Source organism: Diabrotica undecimpunctata, chromosome 8, assembly GCF_040954645.1.
Source record: "Diabrotica undecimpunctata isolate CICGRU chromosome 8, icDiaUnde3, whole genome shotgun sequence".
In the NCBI taxonomy this organism is placed as follows: Eukaryota; Metazoa; Arthropoda; class Insecta; order Coleoptera; family Chrysomelidae; genus Diabrotica; species Diabrotica undecimpunctata.
This window is the reverse complement of record NC_092810.1, coordinates 118,332,160-118,355,974: the sequence shown is the minus strand read 5'-3', so window position 1 is coordinate 118,355,974 and position 23,815 is coordinate 118,332,160. Positions and strand designations below refer to the sequence as shown.

The window sequence follows — 23,815 nt, the reverse complement described above, 5'->3', positions numbered from 1 at the left end:
TCTTGTCTATTCAAGCCAACTACTCTATCTGGACTTGAAATATCATTTTTAAAAGAATATTCTAAATTTTTGTTTGTATCCAACTTAATTTTAATCATTTGTCATTAAGGACCTGTCTCCGCTACTGTATACCAAGGAGGTTCAGTTGTTATCTAATCCAGCACAAATGAGAATAAATATGGGCGAAACCCGGATGAAGCCCTATTTTCACACAAAATTGGCCAGTTCCACCTACAATTGTATCGTTCTAACACTATAATAGTTATTCTAACTATATATAGTAGTTTTAACACTATTATAGTTGTTACTTGCTCATACTCCACTCACATATTCAGCCGGCACTCCTTTCCTACTAAATCTGTGCCACAGTAGGTTTCTGATAACTTCATCATGTGCTTTCTCAAGATTAATAATACTATGTGCAAGTCTTTCACTCTAAATTGTTAAATTAGCTGTTTTATAATAAAAATTGCTGATGTAGACCTGCCTCCCTGCATAAATCCAAATTGACATTTATCCATTTTCATTTTTTAGAACACTGAATTATGTTAGATTTCACCACAAATGTAGGATAATAAAAAGATATATTGTGAATCGAGTACTATGAAAAATTGTCATTGTCAACAAAATGAAGCAGAAGTTTACTGGAAATAACTATTGCAAACCAAATATAACACTAAACAGCTATGTTTAAAATATCTTTATTCTTTATTAAAAATCTGGGAAATCAAAGGAGGGGGGGCCGTTATTGGTGCAATGGCGAAGGAAAACCCCTCTAAACCTCGCCTAGGGCCCAGTATATCCCGATTTAAAAATACAATTCTAATATAAAAGCCTACAAATATAACATTATAACATCATTACTTAACACAGCTTTAAAATTCAGGCCTAAACTAAGCATTTATACATATATTTTATGAAATTTTACTACATATATTACTAATTGTCGCGGATTTGATCCTCGGGAATGAGGGAAGGTGGTCCAGTCGCACTATCCATAGCTATGTTGGACCGGAGCATATAGGGATCACGGTCCGTGGATATATAGGTTATATATGAACCCTAGCTAGCGGGAAAAATACCTTTATTAAAATACAATAGGTTTATTACAAGTAAGAATCTGCAATAAAAGTTGATTAGTATTATAACTAAGAATCTGCAAAGAAAGGGGTTAGATATCTTAATACTAAGAATCTGAAAACAAAGTGTTAATTAGTCTTAGAACTAAGAATCTGTAAAAGAGGGTCGTTAGTTATGACACCTAAGACAAATTAATGCAAAAATCAAAAAAAAGTAAAATTTGAAAAAAAGTCCCAAAAATTTCGGGAAACAAAAGATATTTAAAATTGTCAGATTTTCATGAAAATGCGAAATTTGTGTCTGTCGTAGTGCCTCCGGGACTAATCAACAAAGACATGCAACAAAATATAAACAAATAAAAAGTTATTCACAAATTTCGTATTAAAAATTTCCTAAGTCGAAAAAGACCTGAAAAGTAATAAAATAAATAAGTTATTTTTATAATAAAAATGTTTCAAAGTTCCAAAACAGTATATAAATATCAGAAAAATAATCTAAGTTATTTTTAACCTGAAAAAGAAATAAAATATTCGAAATATTTTTGAAGTCCCTAAAAGAGAAAATAATGTTAGCAAAATACGTCTGTTATTTTCTGGCTGAAAATATTTCAGAGTCCCAAAAGATAAAATAAATATAAAATTATTATAATTTTTCTAAGTTAAATTAATAACCTAAGAGAGATACCTCGATTGTCATATTAATAAACATGAAACCCGCCAATTTTTAAATTGGGACCCACCCACCAACCAATCACGCAAAACCTAGGCTGTGCATTATAATGTAGTCTCCTTTGAAGTCGTCCCAGGAATGCAACTCAACGATCATGTCCCTATCATTTTAAAGTCGTCTACTTTAAAATATATAATGTATGTCTGAGTTGTCAATATAAATCAGTCAGATAAAATTAAATTATTAGAAGAAATTTTAACCAAGTAACAAAAAACAAAATTTGTTTAATTTACTAATCTTTGTATTTTGAGAACGATTTCCGAAGTGGAAATTTGAAACGTCAATAAACTTACTTTAACTTTTAATTGAGGCTTATTCCCATTTAAATAGTAATTACTTTAAAATGTGATAAGAAAATAGCTTAAGAGCAATACTTTTTTGGGACATCCGGTGCATTCCCTAGATTAGAAACAGCTGTGCTAAAAATTATTGTTTGTTGTTGTTCAATCTTCAAGTACACCTTTTAAATAAAATATGTAAATAGTTACAAAAAAAATAGACTTTAATTCCGTTTATAAGTATATTGTTAAAATATGTAACAAGATAATCTATAAAAAAACACATTATATTATACGTAACTTTTTTGAAGGTGATTACTGTACTTTAAATGATGGCATTGATCGTTGTATCCTAAATAAAATAATTTTTTAATATTAATTTTAAACACTCTTAGCTATATGTAAAAACCTCAAGTTTAAATAGATATTATAACCCTGTTGATTTGTAACTAGTAACATTGCTGTGATTTTCATATCCGATACAAATGAAATTCTTAATTTATTGTGCTTTGCTAGTTTTTGTAGTGCTCAATGTTAACGTTTGTGGGGTGAGTAAAATTTGTTTAAATCAATATGTTTAGAATAAATATATATATCTCTTTTTCATTACTGGATTGTTTGTTTTCCGTCTCCACTTTCAATTATCTTTTCTAAAACTTCCATTAATCGTACCCAGCACGTTTTTCTTAAGCTTTCCAATTTAAGAATATTATTTTGATTTTAAACTCAGATTTTACTTTCCTATATTAGAGCAGTCTTTATTACTGTCTTATTTATTTTCTCTTTAGTTTTTCTAGGTATCCGATTAATTTAAAGTATCGGGTTTAAGGCCCCAATAGCTAAAGTTCCTCTTAACCCTTTCCAGCCCAAATTATTTTTTTTTCAATACATTTTTTTGAAAAAAATTTATGTTATAGGAAGCTATGAAAAAAAAATAATTGTTGATAACTTTTGTAAAAATTTTGCATCCGAGTCTTCAAACTCAAAAAAAAGTTGATCCTATTTGGAATCATCTGGCGTTGGTGGTACCTGAATTATCCATCTATAACACTTGATATAGTGGTCTGGTAAAAAATAACTATAATAGGAAATACGTTTATTATTGCACTTAAACTATTAACAATTAAATTTTGTATATGGAGACTATAAAAACAATTTTTATTATTGTTTAAACATAAAAAATATTTCACTTATAACATTTTATTCTAGAGTAAGACTTTATACATAATTTACGCCTTTGCGATTTTGATCAGGTAGTGTCCAGTGTCCTACGCCATCAAATTCAACATCTTGCACTGATGCAGGATGCATTACTTGTCTCTTATTTGGTGTATTCTCTTGAGAAATACGTCCTCGTTTTCTCGTGTCGGACTTTCCAGCTTTTAGTAACGCATATCCAACTTGAGATTTGAATTGGAGAATGGTGATGTGTTTTACTTGTTTTTGTGTGCAGTGTCTTCGGTACAGCAACGAGAAGTTGACAATACATGTATCAATAAGATTAGATTATTCTTAAATAGAATCTTTTTGCTTTGATTTTGACTCTATATAGTTCCTCAAGCATATCATGCAAATCCACACCCCCATCGAAATATTATATTCTTTGACAATTGCTGGCCGATTCGATTTCCACATAGGTTCTGCTCTTGTTGCACCATCTCTTCACTTTATCAAGAGGATATTTTCCTATATAGTTCAATGCTAATGTGACTAATATTGTAATATTATTTGAGAGCAGTAATATTTTTTTTTTGCTGTTTATTTTTACATCAGACGATCCACGAGCATTTTTCATTAAAACTTTGTCTTCTAAAAAAAAGATAACCTGCCAGCCGCCCACTTCTTAGAGTCCCTGCAGCAACGAAGCCCCGTTCTTTCAGACTAATAAGTAGATTATAAGATGTGAACCAATACTCCGTGAAAATTCATGTGGTTTGGTAGATTTCTGACCAACTTCAGTACTATATATATATTTAGGGATTCTACAGTATTCACTGCCTTCCCTCGCTCAACCGTTTCCATCTCTCTCTGTTGTTCCATTCTCCATCGTTTAGTCCTCTCTTACTCATGGCGTCGTCTACTTCGTTCCTCCAGGATTTTCGGGGTCGTCCTCTTCTCCTCCTTCCTATGGGGCTCCATTCGGTTATTCTTTTTATCCATCTGCTGTCGCTAGCTCTTCTTACATGTCCATACCACTTTAGTCTTTTTTGTTCTATATATGTTAGTATGTCTGTTTCTATTGATGTTCTTTGCTTTATTTCGTCATTACTTCTCCTATCCATTCTTGTTACTCTGCAGCATCTTCGCAGGCATTCCATCTCTGTTGCTATTATCTTACTGCTGTTTTTCTTGTTTATGATCCAATTTTCGGCCCCATATGTCATAATACTTCGCACTAATGTTTTATAAATCTGCGTTTTTGTCTTCATATTTAGGTGTCTATCCCACCATACTGAGTTAAGTTGTCGGATTGCTGTTCTTGTTTGTTCTAATCTTTGTGTAATTTCTTCCTCTGTTGTTGCCTTTTTCGTGATTATAAACCCCAGGTATTTGAATTTATCCTTTCCTTTGATTGTTACGTTGTCATCAATCTGTAGATCTTCTATGTCTTCTTCACTTGTAGATAGGTACTCTGTTTTCGCGAGGTTAATATCTAGGCCAGCCTTGGTATATTCTTCTTGTAGTTTCTTCATCATGTAGCTGAGGTCGTCTTGGTCTTGTGCAATCACTACTTGATCGTCTGCAAAACTTAACGTATATAGGTATTCGTTCCGTACCGGTACTCCCATGCCTTCGCATTTTCTTTTCCATGTAGTTAAGGCTTTCTCTAAGTATATTTTGAATAGGGTTGGAGATGTGGAACAACCCTGCAGGAGCCCTTTTGTTGTGGTGAAGTCTCCTATGATTCTTGTTCCCATTTTAATGGACACTTTATTTTCTTTATACAGAGCTTTTGTAGCTTCTATGAGTTCCGTCTGTATTTCTAATTTGTACATTGCCTCCCATAGTTCTGACCTTGGTACAGAGTCATACGCCTTTCTCAGATCCACAAATGCCAAGTGTATATCTCTATTTTTTGCTTTTTTCTTTTCCAACAGTTGTTCCAGTGTGTATATGTGGTCTATGCATGATCTTCCTGCCGTGAAGCCTTCCTGATCCTCCCCGATTTTGCCTTTTATCGCTTGCTCTATCTTTTCTCGCAGTATCTTCCCATATAATCTTCCTATTGATGATATTACGCTTATTCCTCTGTAGTTTTCGCATCGTTTTCTATCTCCTTTCTTAAATATAGATGTCATATATGCCGCCGTCCATTCCTTTGGGAGCTGTTCTCCATTTATGGCTTTCTGAAATATCCATTGTATCATCCGGTGTAATTTTTTTGATCCATATTTTATAAGCTCAGGTGAGATGCCTCCAGGTCCCGGTGCTTTCTTATTTTTGATTGCTTTTATGGCCGTTCTCATTTCCCTATCTGTTATTTCTATTTCTTGTTGTGGGAATCTGCTTCGTCTTCGCCTGTTTTCTTTTCCAATGAATTGTGGTCTTTGTTCTGTTAATAGTTCCTTGTAGTAGTCCTTCCATTCTTTGTCCTGTATATTTCCCAATTTAGTTTTTTCTTTTGAGTTTTGTTTCAATCCTCTCAGTACTTTCCATGACTCCGAAGTTCTTGTACCTCCTATATATGTTTCAATATTTAAGCAGATTCTTTCCCATTCTTCATTCTTTTGCTGTGTTATTTGTTTTTTCACTTCTCTATCTTTTTCTCTATATTCTTTATAAACTTCATCGTTGTTTGTAGTCAGCCATTTTCTGTATAGTTGCTTTTTTTCTTCAATTATTCTTTTTGTTGGTTCATTTATTTCATTATAGTGCTGTTTATTTGTTATATGTTCTTTTTCCCCAAGAGCTTCGAATGCTGCTTGCTTTATACTCGCCTTTATATGCTCGTATATTTCTTCGATGTTGCCGTATCTAAATTCTATTAATTTTTGGTCTAGACATTGTTGGTATAGTTCTCTTATTGATTGTTCTTGGAGTAGTTCTATATTGTATTGTTTTTCTCTTATAGTGTTCAACGGTTCTTCTGTGGAGGGGGTCTTGTTATGTTTCCAATTAATGCCCATTTTTGCTGTCAGTAGTCTATGGTCCGTTCCACATTCTGCTCCTCTTTTGTCTCGCACATCTTTTATCTTTATTGTGGTATCTTGTTTGATTATTATGTAGTCTATTATCGATTTCAGCTTTCGTGTTTCTTGCGTCCATGTATATTTATGAATATTTTTATGTCTGAAGAATCCGTTGGTGATTTTTAGGTTGTTTAATTCGCATAATTCAATCAGACGTTCTCCGTTATCGTTTTGTTCATCCTCTCCAAATCTCCCCACTACTTTATCGTTTTCTTTCCTTCCGGTTCTGCCGTTAAGGTCTCCTGCTATAATTATCTCCACGTTCTTTTTAATTAGCTCTATTTGATTCTGGAGTTGTTCCGTGAAATGTTCTTTTTCTACTCTCGGAGAATCGTCTGTTGGTGCATATACTCCGAGTATCACTGTCTCTTTACCGTATATGTCTATATGCATTTTAATTATTCTCTCGTTGATTGGTTCCCATGTTCTAACCCTGTTCTTCCACTTATTTTTGATTAGTATTCCTACTCCTGCCTTTGCTCTACATTCTTTATTAACTCCGCTCCAGCAGTGGATATGGTCTTCTATTGTTTCCGTTCCATTTCCTTTCTTTTTGGTTTCTGTTGTTACTAGTAAGTCGATGTTGCTTTCTTTAAACTCTTTGATCACTTCCGTCGCCTTTTTGTTCCATCCTTGTATATTCCATGTTGCACATATGAATGTTCTATCTTTTCTTCGTTTCGATTTTTGGTTGAGCTTTGATAAGACTGGGTCTTCCGAACTCTTCGCAACATTGCCCCCCCCCCCGTATCCGATGTGGATTTCCACCCGGGGATGTGTTTCCGTATTTGGCTTTTTCATCTTGCGATTTTAGTTCTTCTTACCCTTACGTTTTTCTGTGTGTTAGGTTGCTAATTCCTAACGCCACAACCCCCGTTTGGAGGACCTTTTCTTCAGCCGCCCATTCTGGATCAGACGCTGTTGGCTCTTCCGCCCTCTTGACCATTGTGACTTTTCCAGCCATCCTCTGCTCTCGAGACCGTTGACCGGTTTTCACCTGTACCCCAGGCAGGGACCCTCACAGGGTGCTATCAGCCGGGTCAGCTGAACCCTGGTTTTTTTTAGAGGTGTTACTCCTCTATCCCTCCTCTTTTATCTGGGCTTGGGACCGGCTGCATCGGTTATAGAGCTACTCAATTCACCCCACACCAATTCAGGCAGAGTACTATTTCCCCACTAATTCCAAGACCTGATTCATCTTGGACTGTTCCTTTTCCCAAATATATCTCAAAGTCTTATAGTATGCCACTGCGTCTATTTTTAGGTTTATTCTTTATATATTGCTTTAACTTACTATGTCTTTTGAATGGTATAATAAACTCATCGATACTGTTGAATTCCTCAGGTTCTATCTTATTTACTTTTTGCAGAACTTTTTCAATTAAAGGTTATACTTTATATAATTTGTCATTCTTGCTAGACGAGACTTCTAAATTATCGTTGACGTGAAAATATGCTCGCAGTTTATCAAAACGATTGGGGGCATGTGTATGCCCCCATTTCGTTTTCGAGAAAAAAATTATTTAAAGAATATTATAAAAAATTACAAATAAAATAAAAAGTGTTAAAAAAAAACAACTGTTATTTAATTCAGGCAATAATAAAGTCAATTTTTGAAATCCTGCGCACTTTTTAAAATGTCTGTTTTATTAAATATCTGCATACTTGCATAAAGCGCCGTCTAAATCAAGAGATAATGGTTGTATTGTGAAGACCTCAGACTTTAAATATCCATACAAAAAAAGTCAAGTAGTGTTAACACTGGAGATCTAGGTGCCCACTTTATACCATCACTTCGACCAGTCCACTTGCCGAGATAATTTTTGGTTTAACAATCTCTCACATGGAAGTCAAAATGTGGTGGTATGCCATATAACAAAAAATTTGGAGGTTGGTATCAAAGACAAAACAATATAAATGAATATATATTTACCAGACGTTATAAATAAGGTATGAGTTAATACATAACGTTATCTGAAAAAAATTAATTATATCTTCAGTAGGAATAATGTGAATCAGACGTTTATACTATTATAGAACAGGGCGGATCTGTTTTGAGATGGATGTGAGAAAAAGTTGTGTGATGACTTCAGTTATAACAATTGACTTATCCTTTTTCTCAAATTGGTTGGGAATAATAATTATAAAATAAAAATATTTAAAAATTACTAAAAACGTAGTTTTTTATACTTTCCATCCTCATAAATTAAAAAAATATATTTTAGGGCAAGGTCGTAATAAAATAAAATATCAATAATTGAATCTGTATGATACGACTAGTTAAACATGTTCTTTTAATTTATTACCATTGCTGCAAAATAGCAATAAATACAAAAAGGGGAGAAATAAGCCTGTTCTTGTTCAATGTTTTTCAACCGCTCAGAAACATTATACGTAGAACCATCTTAACCTTAGAAACCACCTTAGAAAATGATTATAGTATAATAAAACAGTCCGTCACATTGCATTAAAATCCATTAAATAGATTTCGCACAATAATTTTGCCATAATTTTTTTTTTTTTTATTATTTTTATATATTATATTATAAAATTTAAATTTTTTAATATTGTACACAACAAAAACGAGACCATGTAGAAGTGTACCAAATTTGGTTAATTATAAAATACACTCTACCAATCTAACGTACTTTATGGAATTAAAATCAGTTTATTTGAGTGGCCTCATGAATGTTTTAAAATTATAAACAATTTTTTGGCTTATTAAAATATAAAATATCTCAGTAAATGTTAGTTTAAAATAAATTAAGATAACAGAGTTAAAAAAGACTAAGCAAGAAGCTTCTTTAAAAAAAAAAATACGAGCTGTGGTTCCTGAGATACATAATGATAATAATCTTTAAACCATTATCTTTTTCTTTTGGATCTCTTCCTCAATAAAAATTTTCATATGTCCACAATATTTATAACATATATTACAACAATAAAAACGATCACTATTGTGCGTGAAAAGTACCAAAAACTTGGGTTGAAGCAAATTAAATTTCAAGGATCAATGTCAGTATACCTACGTAAAAAAATATTTTCTCGGCTTCCAGTGAAGAAATTTTCTTCTTTTCTTTTATTAATCCAATGTAACTCAAATAGATACACCAAAAAACGCATTGCCAAATTTTAAAAATGCTTTAGTTTTGTTATAAATAAATTTATTTATTTATAACAAAATATAAATTCTTATGCTGTAGACTTTTTTTTGTAAAAATCAAAAGTGTACCTTTTACCGCTCTAAATAAAAATATTCTCAACTAAAAGCAGTAAAATGATTTAAACAATCTTTGTTTAAACAAATTAATTTTTCTTAATATTTTTTTATGATAAATACATTAATAAAAATGAATTTCACAAAAATATATTTTTATGTTCTTAGATTTAATTTATAGAATTGAATTAAAAATTATTGTTCATTTCGTATAGAAATTTTCTTTTTTTTTTAATATTTTTTTTATTGTTTCTTTTTTTATTATTTTGTAGTAATTTATTTTTTAATTAATTAACTTTTACAGGTAATTCGGTTTTCTACAAATGAACTAATTGTGGATTTGGTAACTCCTAAAGGAAAAATTTTGGGTCATACACTTCAAAGTTTTAATGGTAACGAATATTATGCTTTCCAAGAAATCCCGTATGCTGCTCCTCCAGTTGGAAACCTTCGGTATCAGGTAAGTTTTGGATCGCCACAAACAAAAACTCATTTGTTTTGAGTTATAAAAGACAAAGCTCAAAATAATTTAAAAATCGCTATTGGTTTGTATATAAATACAAGCTATACGCTCCCGAAGAAGCTGTAGCTGTTTTTACTTGAAGATCCTTTTTGTGTGTGGGATCGTCCCTTTCGGGGTTTGGTTTTAAAGTTTCTGGTGTGACTTCGCTGTTTCTACTATTTTTCTTTATTCTTCGGTCTCTTTGAATGTCGTTTCTTTATTTTTAATTTCCATAGTTCTTAACCCTTGACTACCATGGCCAAAAATAGTAACATTTGTACCATGGCAGGGTCAAATTTGACCCCCCATTGTTGTTTGTACAAAAAAATATTCTTTTTTTAACTTGTTTGATTTTAAAATATTTTGTTTACAGCTACTTTTACATTTATATAAAAATAAACGAATTTGGTTAATTAGATATAACTTTATTAAAAAAAAACTTTTGTATTCAGTCAAATTAACATAGCTATGCACTTTCTCGAATTATAAGAAAAATAATAACAATGTGCAGTTTTTTTATATCCAATGGTGAAATCTAGGTATCATAGCTCCTACCTAAAATAAAAAAAAAAATCGATTTAGATTTCGTATCTCAAAAATGACAAGCATGATTTTACCTTAATTTTCAACGCAGCTTATGCATAACGTCTGTATGCGGGAATGATTTTTGCAAATAAAATCTTGACATTATTTTTCTTTCTTTGTTTTGGTTTTTGGAATATGGACATATTTTACACCTTCCCCTCTTTTTTGTCGTTGTGGCTCTGGATTTGCGGCAGGCATTGGTTCCTGAAGTCCGGAATCTTTAAAAATGGTACTACGAATTTCTCTCGGTAAACAAGTTTGCTGAGCTCTACGAGTTAAATGGGTCTTAATAAGTTCTTGACCTAAAGTGGTTAGAAACAATCTTCTTTTCATTATTTGATTTTGCTGAACTCCATTAAAAATTACGTTAGCATTTAATCCTGCAATGTCCAAAATGCGAAACCATATTACTTGAGGCCATCTACCAGTTCTTCTGCCAGTTTTATAGCATGCACATTTCTTATCCAATGAATCCACCCCACCTTTTGTCTCGTTGTAAAAATTTATAATCTCTGGCTTTCCATTAACCATTGTATTGGAATGATTGAATGCACGATTTTTCTTAGGAACAAAAGATACAAGGCTCTCGCTTCCTGTAAAACCAAATAAGGCAGAATTAGGTGGTAGTTTGGGGTTGAAATTTAGCAGGATCCTCTCTTTTATTTCTTTTTAGAGTTCCAACATATGAAATTTTATGGCTTCTCAGTTCTTTTATGAGCTCAATGGACGAAAACCAATTATCTGCTGTTATGTTTCTATTTGTACCAGAAATTGGTGGAATGAGTGTCAAAACATCTAGAGTGGGATGGATAACTTTTTTGGATTTGCTCTGCGTGTATCTTTTCCAGTATAATATATAAAACCATTTAGCAAATAATGTGTCTTAGAGTCTACTAAACACTGCATTTTTAGACCGTATTTGTCTGGCTTATTTTTGAGATACATCCTGAAATGGCACCTTCCTCTAAATGCAATAAGCATTTCATCTATTGTGAGATATTCATCACAGCTATAATTGGACTGGCAATTAATTATAAACACATTAAAAATATTGGATATAGCTGCCAGTTTATCTCCGTGCGCAATACGTTCTTGTCTAGTAGCTGGGTCGTCAAAACAAAGGCTTCCAAGCAAAAAATAAAATCGGTTTAGTGACATGGTTGCTCGAAATATATCATGGCCAGTACCATTCGTAGCAAATAAAGACCTTAAATCTTCATTATTGGATTTAAATATCCCAGCTAAATATAATAAGCCGAAGAAGGCCTTTAATTCAATTATGTCAAGATGATTGGTATATTGACACGATAAATTGTGTAAATTATATTTAGAAGCCATATTAGTTATTCGTTCATTGGTTTTCTCAAGAATTTCTTCGTCGCTAATAATACATACCCAAGCATCAACTGGTTTCTCTGGCATACTAGCTCGAGCTTTTCCAATAACACCAGGTAAATGACTAATTAAATTATGCTTACGTGTACGAGAAAAGGTGGGAGAAGTTTTAGACCACTTGTACCTATTTTTGCCATAAAACACATCCCTTGAGTCAGCTATATCACTTTCTTCACCCGAATATTTACTACCAGTTTCGGAATTATTAATTTGCCAATTTTTTTCGTCATCATCGTCCCATTCCTCTTCACTGTCTGTTTCGTGATCACTGTGTTCACTAGCCTGGTCTAAAAACTCACTGTCACTATCTAGTCCATTGTCCATAATTTTTTGTCCCTCCTCTTCAAGTTCTTTCTGTGTCAGGGGACTACACCCCGCTATTTCAAATTACTCGTTAATTGCACTAGAAACACTTATACCATAAGCGGGTCAAAATTGATCCTATGCGTGCCTAACTCTGCAGTAGTAACAGATAAACTAACGGAATTTTCGTAGATCGATAAATCACCTACCGGTCGAAGATTAGCAGAAAGCGCGCAATGCTCAATCTATGTTTCGGTAGCGAAACTTGGCATTAAAAACGCGGAGGGTCAATTTTGACCCCGCCATGGTACTTAAGGGTTAAGCCTTCTTCCACTTGTTGTCTCTATCTCAGTTTAGGTCTGCCTTTGGTTCTTTTACCTGGTGGTATCCATTCCGTTATAACTCCTAACGGATTACTTTTCTCTTTTCTCATCATGTGTCCATACCATCTAACTCTTTCTGTTTTTATTGCTTCAACTATGTTTTCTTGACCCATCCATTATTGTATTTTGTGATTCATCTATTGTCTTTGTGTTCTTGTACTTCTTCTCTTGCTATTATTGTGAATTTTCTGCAGCATGTACTACTATTGGTCTTATGGTCGTTTTGTAGATTTTTATTTTCTTGTTTCCCCTTACCTTCTTATCTCTAAATATTTTTTATTTCTATAAAACGCCGTATTTCACGCTTGAATTCTTTCTTTTAAGTCAAGAAGTTCCCAATTGTCAATTTTTTTATTTGTATTTTCTTTTTCTTACTTAAGTTCATGTATTTTGTTTTATTTTCATTTATTTCCAGTCCTCACAGTTTGGCTTCGTTTTCTTTAATTCCTTTTTATCTTCAACTACTATGGTTATATCGTCTGCACATCCTGTTATTTGTAGTGCATTCTTGTTTATAGTCCTGCGCTTGACAGTTTTTTATTATCTTGTCAAGTGACTACTAATAAATAGTACCGTTGAGAGCACATTTTCTTGTCGTACTCCATTTTTTTATTTTTATTATTTCTGTTCTTTCTCTTGCAGTGTCTATTATTACTTGAAAATCTCGCATAGTCATTTCTATACTTTTTGAAATTTTATTTGGTATATTACTGTCTTATAAGCCTTGGATCATTTTTCTTCTGTTTAGTTTGTCAAACGCCTGTTTAAAGTCTAGGAAAGGTATATGTTTCTCTGTCGTACTCGTATGCTTTCTGTATCACTTGTTTTAGAGTATGTATAGCGTCTATCGTAAATCTTCCTTTTCTAAAACCACACTGGTAATCCCCTATCCTTTGTTCTTTATATTAAATTGTTAGTCTGTCTCTAATTATACCAGTCATTACGTATTGTTGGTTCGTAAACAACCTAACAAAAAGTATACCTAATGATGATACAAACTCTCAAAATATAAAAAAACAAGTTTTTAAAATCATATTAACTAACTGCAGAAGTATTAACAAAATATGTAATGAAAAATTAGTTAGCATAGTTACAAAACTAACTTATTTTTGGCTACTGTAAAGTGAAATATACTAGTTGCAAAATATCAATGACTTTCATCCAGTTAGTATTACATGTTGCTGATTCCGTCAGAAAAATTAACAAATATTACGAATGCTGCGAGATGCATTAACTAGATTCCAGATATCAAAACTATCATATTCAAGAAGTTCCTCGAATTTTATCAAGTCAATCGAAACTGAACTTTTGGTTGCAGCTATTCCGAACGTTCTGATTGTAGACGTATTAAATTACTTTCTCAAGTTTTAAAGACCTTATTTTTCTCCATGGTTTGCGCTTTCCAAATACATTGTCCTAAACGATGAATTTCAACAAGTCATATCTCTGTTCGTTTTTCGTAGCATGGCCAAGATATTCTAATTTGCTTCTTTAATTCTTAAATTAATTAACTTGCATTCCTGGCCCATTCTAGTTAGGACCTGAACATTAGTCACAAGATGAAATTCTTAACATGCGCCTGTAACAACACATTTTGAAGATATGGAGCTTTCCTGAAGAAGTTTCAGAAAGTGTCCAAGCGGCAAATCGTGACTGCTAAACAGGTACTTCATCTTCACGAACGCTGATCTTTCTTTTCGTATGTGTTATTTTATTTGAGTAAAGTAGTGCCAGTGCAGGTATACGTAATTGTTCTTCTTCTTCCTCTTTATAAGCAACTCTGCTTGTTCATTGACGGATTAATACCTCTATGGAAGGTTGTCACTGCATCTTTTATGCAGTCGTCCCATACTTCTTCCCCCGATTGGTGACTTATCTCTTGCTATTTTGATGACACGGGTCTCCTCCATCCTGCTCATGTGGCTATTCATTTTTTTTTTATTTTGTGTTCATTAATTTATACAGGTAATTTAACATTAATTTATGCAGATACGAGCTACTTCAATGCATTTTGCAAGGTAAAATTGAAGGAAAAAGGGCCCCAGGACGAAGAAAAATATCCTGGTTTGCTAACCTGAGAGCATGATATAGAAAGACCTCAACACAGCTCTTTCATATAGCAACCAACAAAGTCATCATAGCCAGAATGATCGCCAACGTTCGGAACGGACAGGCACCCTAAGAAGAAGAATTTATACAGTGTACGTTACATTTTCTTCTAATGTCTCTACTACTTTTTTAATCTATCAGCGTATTTCCTGTTATTATTTTCAGTACACTTATCCCTGCCGTTTCCAGTAGCCTTTGCGTTGTGGCTGTGTCGGATCTTGTTTCTGAGGCATATGTCATGATTGGTCTTACACTCGCTTTATAAATTTTTCTGTTTGTCTGTTTCGCCATACAGTGTTATTAAGGTATCTTACCAGTCTATTTGCTTTTTGTACTTGATAGGCAGTGTAATTCCCTGGTCTTTTATTTCCGTTACTTGTTTAATACTGATGCCATCAATTTTTGTTTTACACCTGGTTGGTTCCTTGTTGACTACTATTGTTTTAGTTTTCCGAGGTGAGATTGTCATATTAAATTGTTTTGCTCTCACGTTAAATCTGTGAACCGATCTTTGTAGACTATCTTCATCTTGGGCTCAATATTACGTCGTCTGCGTAACAACGTATTTTTATTTCTTTGTTACCCATTCTGTATCCTCTTCCTTTGTTAACGCCTTTGATGATTTCATCTATGGGGCTCGATGAAATGTAATTGTTTACCCTGTTAATTTGTTGTTTAACCAAAAGCCGTATATTTAATAATTCGCGAATTCTGACTACTTTGTACATTATTTTCATTATAATGAGATCCAGTACATGTTCTTTACTTATATCTGATATGCGCAACTATTTTTTGCAAGCCATCTAAGCTATCTCCAAAAAATACTGAGTCGACAGTATATCATGTTATTTAGACGGACTTCATTGACTAATACGCGTTCCTGTAGATAATCTAGTGCTTGCTAGAAAATATGGTCAAAGTACCTCGTAAATAACACCGGAGACAGAATGCATCCTTATCTCACTATTCTATTTATGGAGAGATCCTATGTTAACTGGTTAATACTGGCAGTTTGGCTATATTATAAATTATATATGATTTTAAGTCTCTATCATCTAAATATGCTACTTTAAAGACGGTTATGAGCTTATCATATTTTACTTTATCAAATGTCTTTTTTAGTCGAGGAAACAACTATATATGTAACAGTTGAGATTTCTGCTCGTCTAAACAAGCACTTGTAGAGCTAGAGTAAGTTATCCAAAGTCAGTCCAAATTTTGTTCATGGCACTAGTTCTTTTTTATGCTAGAAACAACCGTGTCTCATATAGTGAGATTTAATGCTGCTTTGCTGATGATCAAGTTATCCAAGCAAAGTAAAAGCTAGGATACATAGCCAGCAAACTAGTTAAAGAGTACAAAAAATGCGACGTGGTGGTAAATATGAACAAAACTGAATAAATGTATGTAGGAGCACACAAAAAGATCTAATACTTAATGATGACCGAATACAATATAATATAACCAAATGTACAAATATTTGGACATAAAATTGGGAGATGATGGTACTCTGGATATAGCAAAGGAGTATATATCAGACCATAGCATTTTTACATATGTTTCTGAAACGTGAGCATTAAAAACTAAAATAGAAAAGCACTTCTATAGCTACGGAAATGGACTTCTATTAGAGGTCAACTGAAGAATCAAGTTAAGAAAGACTTACCAATGAGAATATCCACAAATTTATTTACTTTAACTCTTAACCACTGACATGCGGTATACCATAGCAAGCAAGCAATTTAATTAAACCCAGCCTGTGAGAAATGTTCACCCCTAAGAATTACGTTCGGGTGTAACAATTCATTGGAGCGAGGTGTATTAACTCGAGTAAAAACAGGAGTCACTCCACCGCGCTCGAATGCTCCAGACCATCCCTTTCCCCCCTATAGCACTCTGATGCGCGATAGGGGCACAACTATCAGCCAAATGCTCTTCATGTGGAGATCCTGGGTAATAGAACCCCAACATGGTTTCCTAACCGAATTCAAAACTCAGGACAGCGCATTGTCGCTATATTCCTGTTATCTTAATGTGGCTTATCCGCGAACTAAAATTGCTTACTTGGGCCTCAAGTCTCCGCTCTGAGCTAGGCTCAGTTCGGCGACTTGGTGCTCAAGGGGTTGGGCCCTACATGCCCGAGTTTTTAGTGGTTTTTGTTAATATTTTTTTGTGGCTTGCGCCGGTTTTTGTTAGTAGTTTTTTGATTTTTTTAGTGGCCGAAGCCGTTTTTTTTGTTGTTTTTTGGATTTTTTTTGTAGGATGCCTGAAACATAAAATCAGAATTAGTGCATATTTATATAATAAATTATCTACATAAAATTTACTGGGTCCACGCTGTACGTTGCGATTGTCCACAAGGGTTATGAGCTACGAACTATCTTCATTGTGCGTTGTTGTTGTTTTTTGAAGTGTTTTCTCTCTGGTGTTTTGTTTTCTCTCTGGTGTGATTGTTGATTTTCTCTCTAGTATTATGATTTTATTCTACTATTTGTTGTTTGGGTCTTTTGTGCTTCCATCTGTGGAAAGCGTCATACCTCAATATCTCTCGCAATATGTGGTTGGGGTGGTTCTCTATCTCCGCGAACTTTGTCCTAGCTTTTTCTTTCATTGTGTCGGTCACTCTGATTTGTTGTAGTTCTCTAAAGAGAAATCTTTCTGCTACGTATCTCGGTACGTTGACTGCTTCTCTTAGGCTGTTGTTATGTGCCGCTTGTATTTTCTTTTTTGATGTATTGCATATGTGTCCCCATGCGAGAGATGCATATGTTAGTATAGGAAGAATTATACAATTTATTAATCTTATTTTTGTTTTCAATCTAAGTTTGCTTTTTCTTCCTGCTAGGCCTCTTATTGATGCTCTTGCCATGTTGGCTTTTTGTACTGTAGCTTCTACATGTTTGCTAAATGTTAAGCCTTTGTCCATGATTACTCCGAGGTATTTTGCTTCACTTTTCCACTCGATAGGATTGTCTTGCACAGTTACCTGTTCTTCTGGTTGTTGGTGCCTCTTTTTGAAAAGTACAGCCTGTGTCTTTTCGGAGTTTATAGCGATTTTCCATTTTAAACTCCATTCTTCTATGTCATCTAGCGCTGTTTGTAAGTTGTTTACCGCTATGTCTACATTTCTGTGTTTGGCCGCTATCGCTGTGTCGTCGGCATAGAGGCTTAGTAGTGTACCTGGTGTTCTAGGTATGTCTGCTGTGTATATCGTATACAGTAGAGGTGACAGTACCGCTCCCTGTGGCACTCCAGCCTCCGGGTTCCCGAGTTCGGATAGGACTTGTCCTATCCGGACTCTGAAACTACGATTGCTTAAGTACGAAGAGATTAGTCTTGTCATTGCTCCGCTGTAGCCGTATCGTCTCATTTTGTAGATAAGTCCTTTATGCCAGACTCTGTCGAAAGCTTTGCTTACATCTAGGAAGACAGCTCCTGTGAATTGTTTGTCATTAAATCCAGCTGCTATGTACTCTGTTAATCTGAGTACTTGTAGCTCACTGGAGTGTTCTGATCTAAAACCGAATTGGGCTTCGGGTATTATATCTAATCTGTCTGTTTCAGCTTGGAGTCTGACGAGTATTATTCTCTCTACAATCTTGCTAATTGCAGGTAGTAAGCTTATTGGCCTGTAGTTTTGCGGGAATGTGCTGTTTTTTCCGGGCTTTGGTAACATTATGACATGAGCCTCTTTCCATCTGTTTGGGAATTTCTTGAATCTTAGCATCGCGTTGATAATATTTGTTAGATATACTATGGCTCTCGCTGGTAAGTATTTTAGAGCCCTGTTCGTTATTTGATCAGGACCAGGTGCTTTTTTCGGCGAGCTATTTTTAATTAGCTCGTTTATCTCCTCCGGTGATGTAGGAGGGATGATTTCGTTCGGGTTTTCGGGTCTTCCTCTTTGTCTTTCGACTTCTTCTATGAAGTCGATGTCCTCATCTGGGTGGTAATTTAATGTACACTCTCTTTCGAGAGTACTCCTCATTACTTCTGCTTTTTCCTCTGTGGTGTAGACTATTCCGTTTTCTCCATGTAATGGAGGGATTTGCTTTCTGTCGTTTCTCAGTATTCTCTGGAGCCTCCAAATATTTTGCATATTTGGTCCTTGCTCCTCCATGTCTCTTATGTGGTTTTCCCAGCTTTCACTACGGTGTTGTTGTAGTGCTGTTTTGACCTCTCTGTTTAGCCTATTTGCTCTATTTTTGTCTGCCTGGTTCCTTGTCCTTCTCGCTGTCTGCTTTGCTCTGTTCTTTTCCCTTATTAAGTCTTTTATTGCTTGTGGTATATCCTTAAATCTTCCCGTGTGCATTTCTACTTCCTCTTCTGTAGTGCTGTTTCTGAGTGCTTGTTGGATGATGTTTTCCAACTCTAGGACTCTGTCTTCTATTTCTCGTGGGTTGTCTATCACTGGAACTATGTTAATTCCAGTGCTCACGAGTCTTTTAAAGTTTGTCCACTTTGTTTTCTTTTTAACTCTTTTGATTGTACTTTCTTCTTCCCACGTTCCTAGTTCTAATAGGATGGGGTTGTGGTCCGTTGTGCCTTCGTTTAATGTTTGTATTTCTGTTTGTAGTCCTAGGTTTCTTGCTACTACAATGTCTATGTGTGTAGGAAGTCCGTTTCCTGGGTAATGCGTTGGGTCTGTGGGGCCCATTGCCATAACGTCGTCATTATTTTCTATGTATGTGTTTAGTAGTCTTCCGTTTCTGTTCGTAGCTCTGTCGTTCCAGTTTGGGGATCTTGCGTTTAGGTCTCCTATTATGATTGAGGGTTCGTTGTTTAGGAACATATTTAAGTCGTCTTCAATCAGTAGGTCTTGTGGTCTTACGTAGGCGGAGGTAATTCTGACTTCTCCTTGCCTCATTTGTACTCTTATTGTTGTTGCTTGCATAGTATTTAGTTGTGGTGTTAGAATTCAAATATGGTATACCATACCGCGTCGAAAATATATTTTGTTGTAAAACGTGTTTTATAAAAGATTTCTAGAAAACCATCTGTGTACCTTCAATAGGTAATGGGGTGTAATATTATACCTGCTTCCAACTGTTGTAGTTTTAGTATTGGTTTAGTCTTTGAGTTACGTTGACGTAAAGTTTTCTTGCGGTATCACGTACCGCATGTCAGTGTTTACGTTTCAAAAGTTAAAAGCAGTTTAGTGTATTCTTTCGCTATTAGTATGGGAGTAAGTTTATCAAGTTGTTCTAAATTTACTCGCCAATTTGTAAAACCTTCAGATTATGATTTTGAGGCTATTTTAGCTCAATGGACTGACAAGGTACCTAGCAATTTAGAATATTTTAGTGATAGTGATATTGACGATGTAAGCAAAGAAGTAGGCATTGAAAGTCAACACGACACCAAAAGTGAGCAATCGGAAGGTTCTGAAGTCGAATATGATTCAAATGCTACCGACAACTCATATTTGTACAGCAAAAATTGTTTTAAGTGGTCTACTACAGATCTCTCAAAAAATGTGAGAACTCCGTCACACAATCTTGTAACAACACTACCAGCTCTTCGGTCCAGAGATGTAAGAAACGAGACCTTATCATTTTTTTTTATTTTCTTATTTCCTAGGATATCATATAAGAAATACTTAAATGGACAAATAATAACTTAGGTGCAATAGGGATGTTCACTAATTTTTAAATATAGTTAAATTCAATTAAATTCAATAGATTATAAAATATATAAAAATATAGTAAACATGAAATTGTTTAAAAATATATATTTTTTAAGATAAATCAATTCTTAATTTTAATTTTGATGGAGGCTAGAAAAACGGCTCCTCGCAGCGAGGCTACGGTGTGTGACGTCACCAGTCGTATCGACAACTTGTTGTGTATACGTATTTACTAAGTGTAACCAGTTCTTTAAGTATTTATACAGTGATAATGAAGCCAAATAAGTGGTGTTTGCTACAAAGAGAGGAAAAAACTAGAAAAGGCAGTTATTATGCAAGTTAGAAAAAAAATAAATGCAAATATCTGTACCTCGGAAGGAATCAACACTATGTTCATTTTTAAAACTTTACCGGAGAGCAGTTTTAAACTTTTTTTCACCAACAAGTATTATTGCTGCAGCTATTTATTGAGATATCGAAACAATATTTTAATAGAACATTCTGTTTATTGTTATTTACATAATACATTTGTTATAATTAAAAACAAATTTGTTCCTGTGTTTTTTAACCCTTTTAACGGACATGGTTTTGTATCCATCTAATAAAGTTATTGTACTGTAAGAATTGGTATGGGGTATTCAATAACAACTACAATCCTATTTGACTTTTACTGACAAAATTTATTTAACCATACAATTTACCTTTACGAATACAAATAATACATCTATGTATTTAACCAAAATGGCATTTTAGGTACAAACCACTCAGTCATCCTCAAGTAAGTCTCCTTCTGGATAGTCACTATTAGTATTACTAGTAGGTATGCTTTAAATTTTTAAAATCTAGTTCCATATTATGTACGGTATATTTCATTGAGGTTTGTCTGACTAACTGCTGCCAGTCCCAGGGCGTGTAAATAGAAATGTTAAGTTTTTTCTCTTTCTCTCTATCAGCGCATGGACAGTGTCCGCCTCCATGTGAGTATTACTCTTTAGTAGAAACTTCTGGATGATAATTTTCACTTTTTTAAACAAGTATTAATGCTAACATTTTTATTCTGGCCGTAACATTTGTAAGACCATAGTATGATTTCTTTTATGTTACTGTCAGGAATGATGGTATCTGCCCATTTTAGTAATACAGATCTTATTTCATTTCCACTACGAATAGTTTATCAGAACTTTTGTCTATATCAGACTGATCTTCGTTATCAAAACTCAAGGCATCTCTAATAATATGCTCTTCATTTAAAACATCATTGCTTGGTGTATTATTTGATTCTGAAATTAAACAAGGCGTATAATATTGGTTGTAAAAGATTTAATAATATTGCTATTTTAAGGTTGGTATCAAATCACTACATTACCCTTTTGAGGTTATGTTTTTTAATAATTTAAAAATAATGAGCAAAAAGGTAGCTTACCTGTAAATGCAGTAGAAGAATTCGCAGAACTTTTTAGTAGGTACTTCAAGAATCTTTCTCCTACGAGAATTATAGTTCATTGTTCTTATTATTAGTAACAAACCACTGTAAACACACCATAAATGGCAAAAGTATTATTATTAGATCACTAACAGTCTACCTCTCATCATAGAGATATGCGCAACAGTAATTCACATGCGTAGAGGGACAAAACATTAAGTCCACATGGTGTTTCATCCCTCTAAGTAAAAATGGACTTAATGTTCTTTTAAAGGTCACTTTCTTTTATCAGCAAATGGTTTAGGACCTAGTACTCTATTCCTTTAAATAAAGTTATAAAAGTTAATTATTAGTCTGTCAGTGTCAAAATTGAAAAAATGGACATAGTGTTGTATCCCTCCGAGGTACAGATATAAAAATCTGTGGTTTGACAATTTTAAGTGAATATGGTGTGAAATTGTTTGTAACTGTAATAAAAATCTTCTCAGAATTGTTTTTAGATGTATTTAGACACCCAGGAACAAAACACCACTTATTTGGCTTCATTATCAGTGATTAAATACTTAAAGAACTGGTCACACTTCGTAAATACGTATACAAAACAAGTTGTAGATACGACTGCTGACGTCACACACCGTAGCCTCGCTGCGAGGAGCCGTTTTTCTAGCCTCCATCAGAATTGAAATTAAGAATTGATTTATCTTAAGAAATATATATTTTTAAACAATTTTATGTTTGCTATGTTTTTATATATGTTATAACCTATTGAATTAACCAATATTTAAAAATTAGTGAACATCCCTATTCGTGAAAACTATAGAAAAACGAATAGTCCATAACAAAATGAAATTAATGAAATAGAACTTAAAACCTTTTTGGAATTGCTTCTATACACATCAGCTTCCAAATCCAATGACGAAGATATAAACTCTATATTTGCTACATATCGTACTGGTAGGGATATATTCAGATGTGGTATGTCAAAAGAAAGATTTGCAATATTAAGAAAAGAAGATGAATAAACCAACTCAATCTGTTCTTCGGCTTGCTAAACTTATTTCTGGAACCAATGGTAATATTACAGCCGATAATTGGTTTAGTTCTTTAGAATTAGTTTAGCAGTTAGAAGTAAAGAATTTGACCTATGTAATGCTATGATTATAGCTCATTATAATCTTACGAAAGGATACGTTAGATGTCAAGTGTGCCAAATATTCTGTTCAACGTTGTTCTCGCCGATGGCCACTTACTGTTTTTTACCACATCATTCATATAGCTGCTGTTAATTCGCATATTGTGTACCAATCACTACAGGAAATAAATATCATCATTGGTGCTACAGCCCTATAAAAGAGCCTCGACCTTCCAAAGTCTATTACGCCAGTCGGTTCTATCCATTGCCAACTGTTGTCAGTTTGCTGCGCCTATTTGTCTACCATCCTCATCTAGACCATCCCTCCATCTGAGTTTTGGTCTACCCCTACTTCTACTTCCCACAGGTTGTGACATAAGGATTCTTCTAGGAGGGTTGTTCTGCTGTGATCTTGCCAGATGTCCTGCCCATCTTCCTGCCGTTTTCCTATTTTTATAAACGATACTACGTCTTTACCACCAAATATATGTTTATATCTGTAATATATCTCGTAGTTGTACCTCCTTCTTCAAACACCATTTTCACAGATGCCACCAAATATTCTTCTCAGGATCCTTCGTTCAAATATAAGCAGGAGATTTTCATCTGCCTTGGAAATGGTCCATGTCTCCGACCCATATGTCAACACTGGTATTATAAGGGTTTTGTATATGGTTATTTTTATTTTTTGGCTTAAGTTTCTGCTTCTCATATGTCTACTCAGTCCAAAATAGCATTTGTTTGCTAGGATTATTCTTCGCTTGATTTCTTCCGTCATGACGTTCTCCTTGGTGATCAGGGAGCCTAAGTATGTGAATTTGCCCACCACTTCAAAGGTAGAATTATCAACCGTGAATTGGTGG

The 23,815-nt window shown here is 34.0% G+C and overlaps 1 protein-coding gene across 1 annotated transcript in view; it reads left to right on the top strand.

Moving 5' to 3' along the window:
- The first annotated feature begins 2,391 nt into the window (after positions 1-2,391).
- The window catches only part of LOC140447910 (carboxylic ester hydrolase-like), a 148,304-nt gene continuing 126,880 nt past the window's right edge, over positions 2,392-23,815 (top strand). The window contains exons 1-2 of the mRNA XM_072540833.1: positions 2,392-2,635; positions 9,799-9,954. Coding sequence (XP_072396934.1) covers positions 2,573-2,635; positions 9,799-9,954 — 219 coding nt within the window. The 5' untranslated portion in view covers positions 2,392-2,572. The remainder of the gene's footprint in view (positions 2,636-9,798; positions 9,955-23,815) is intronic.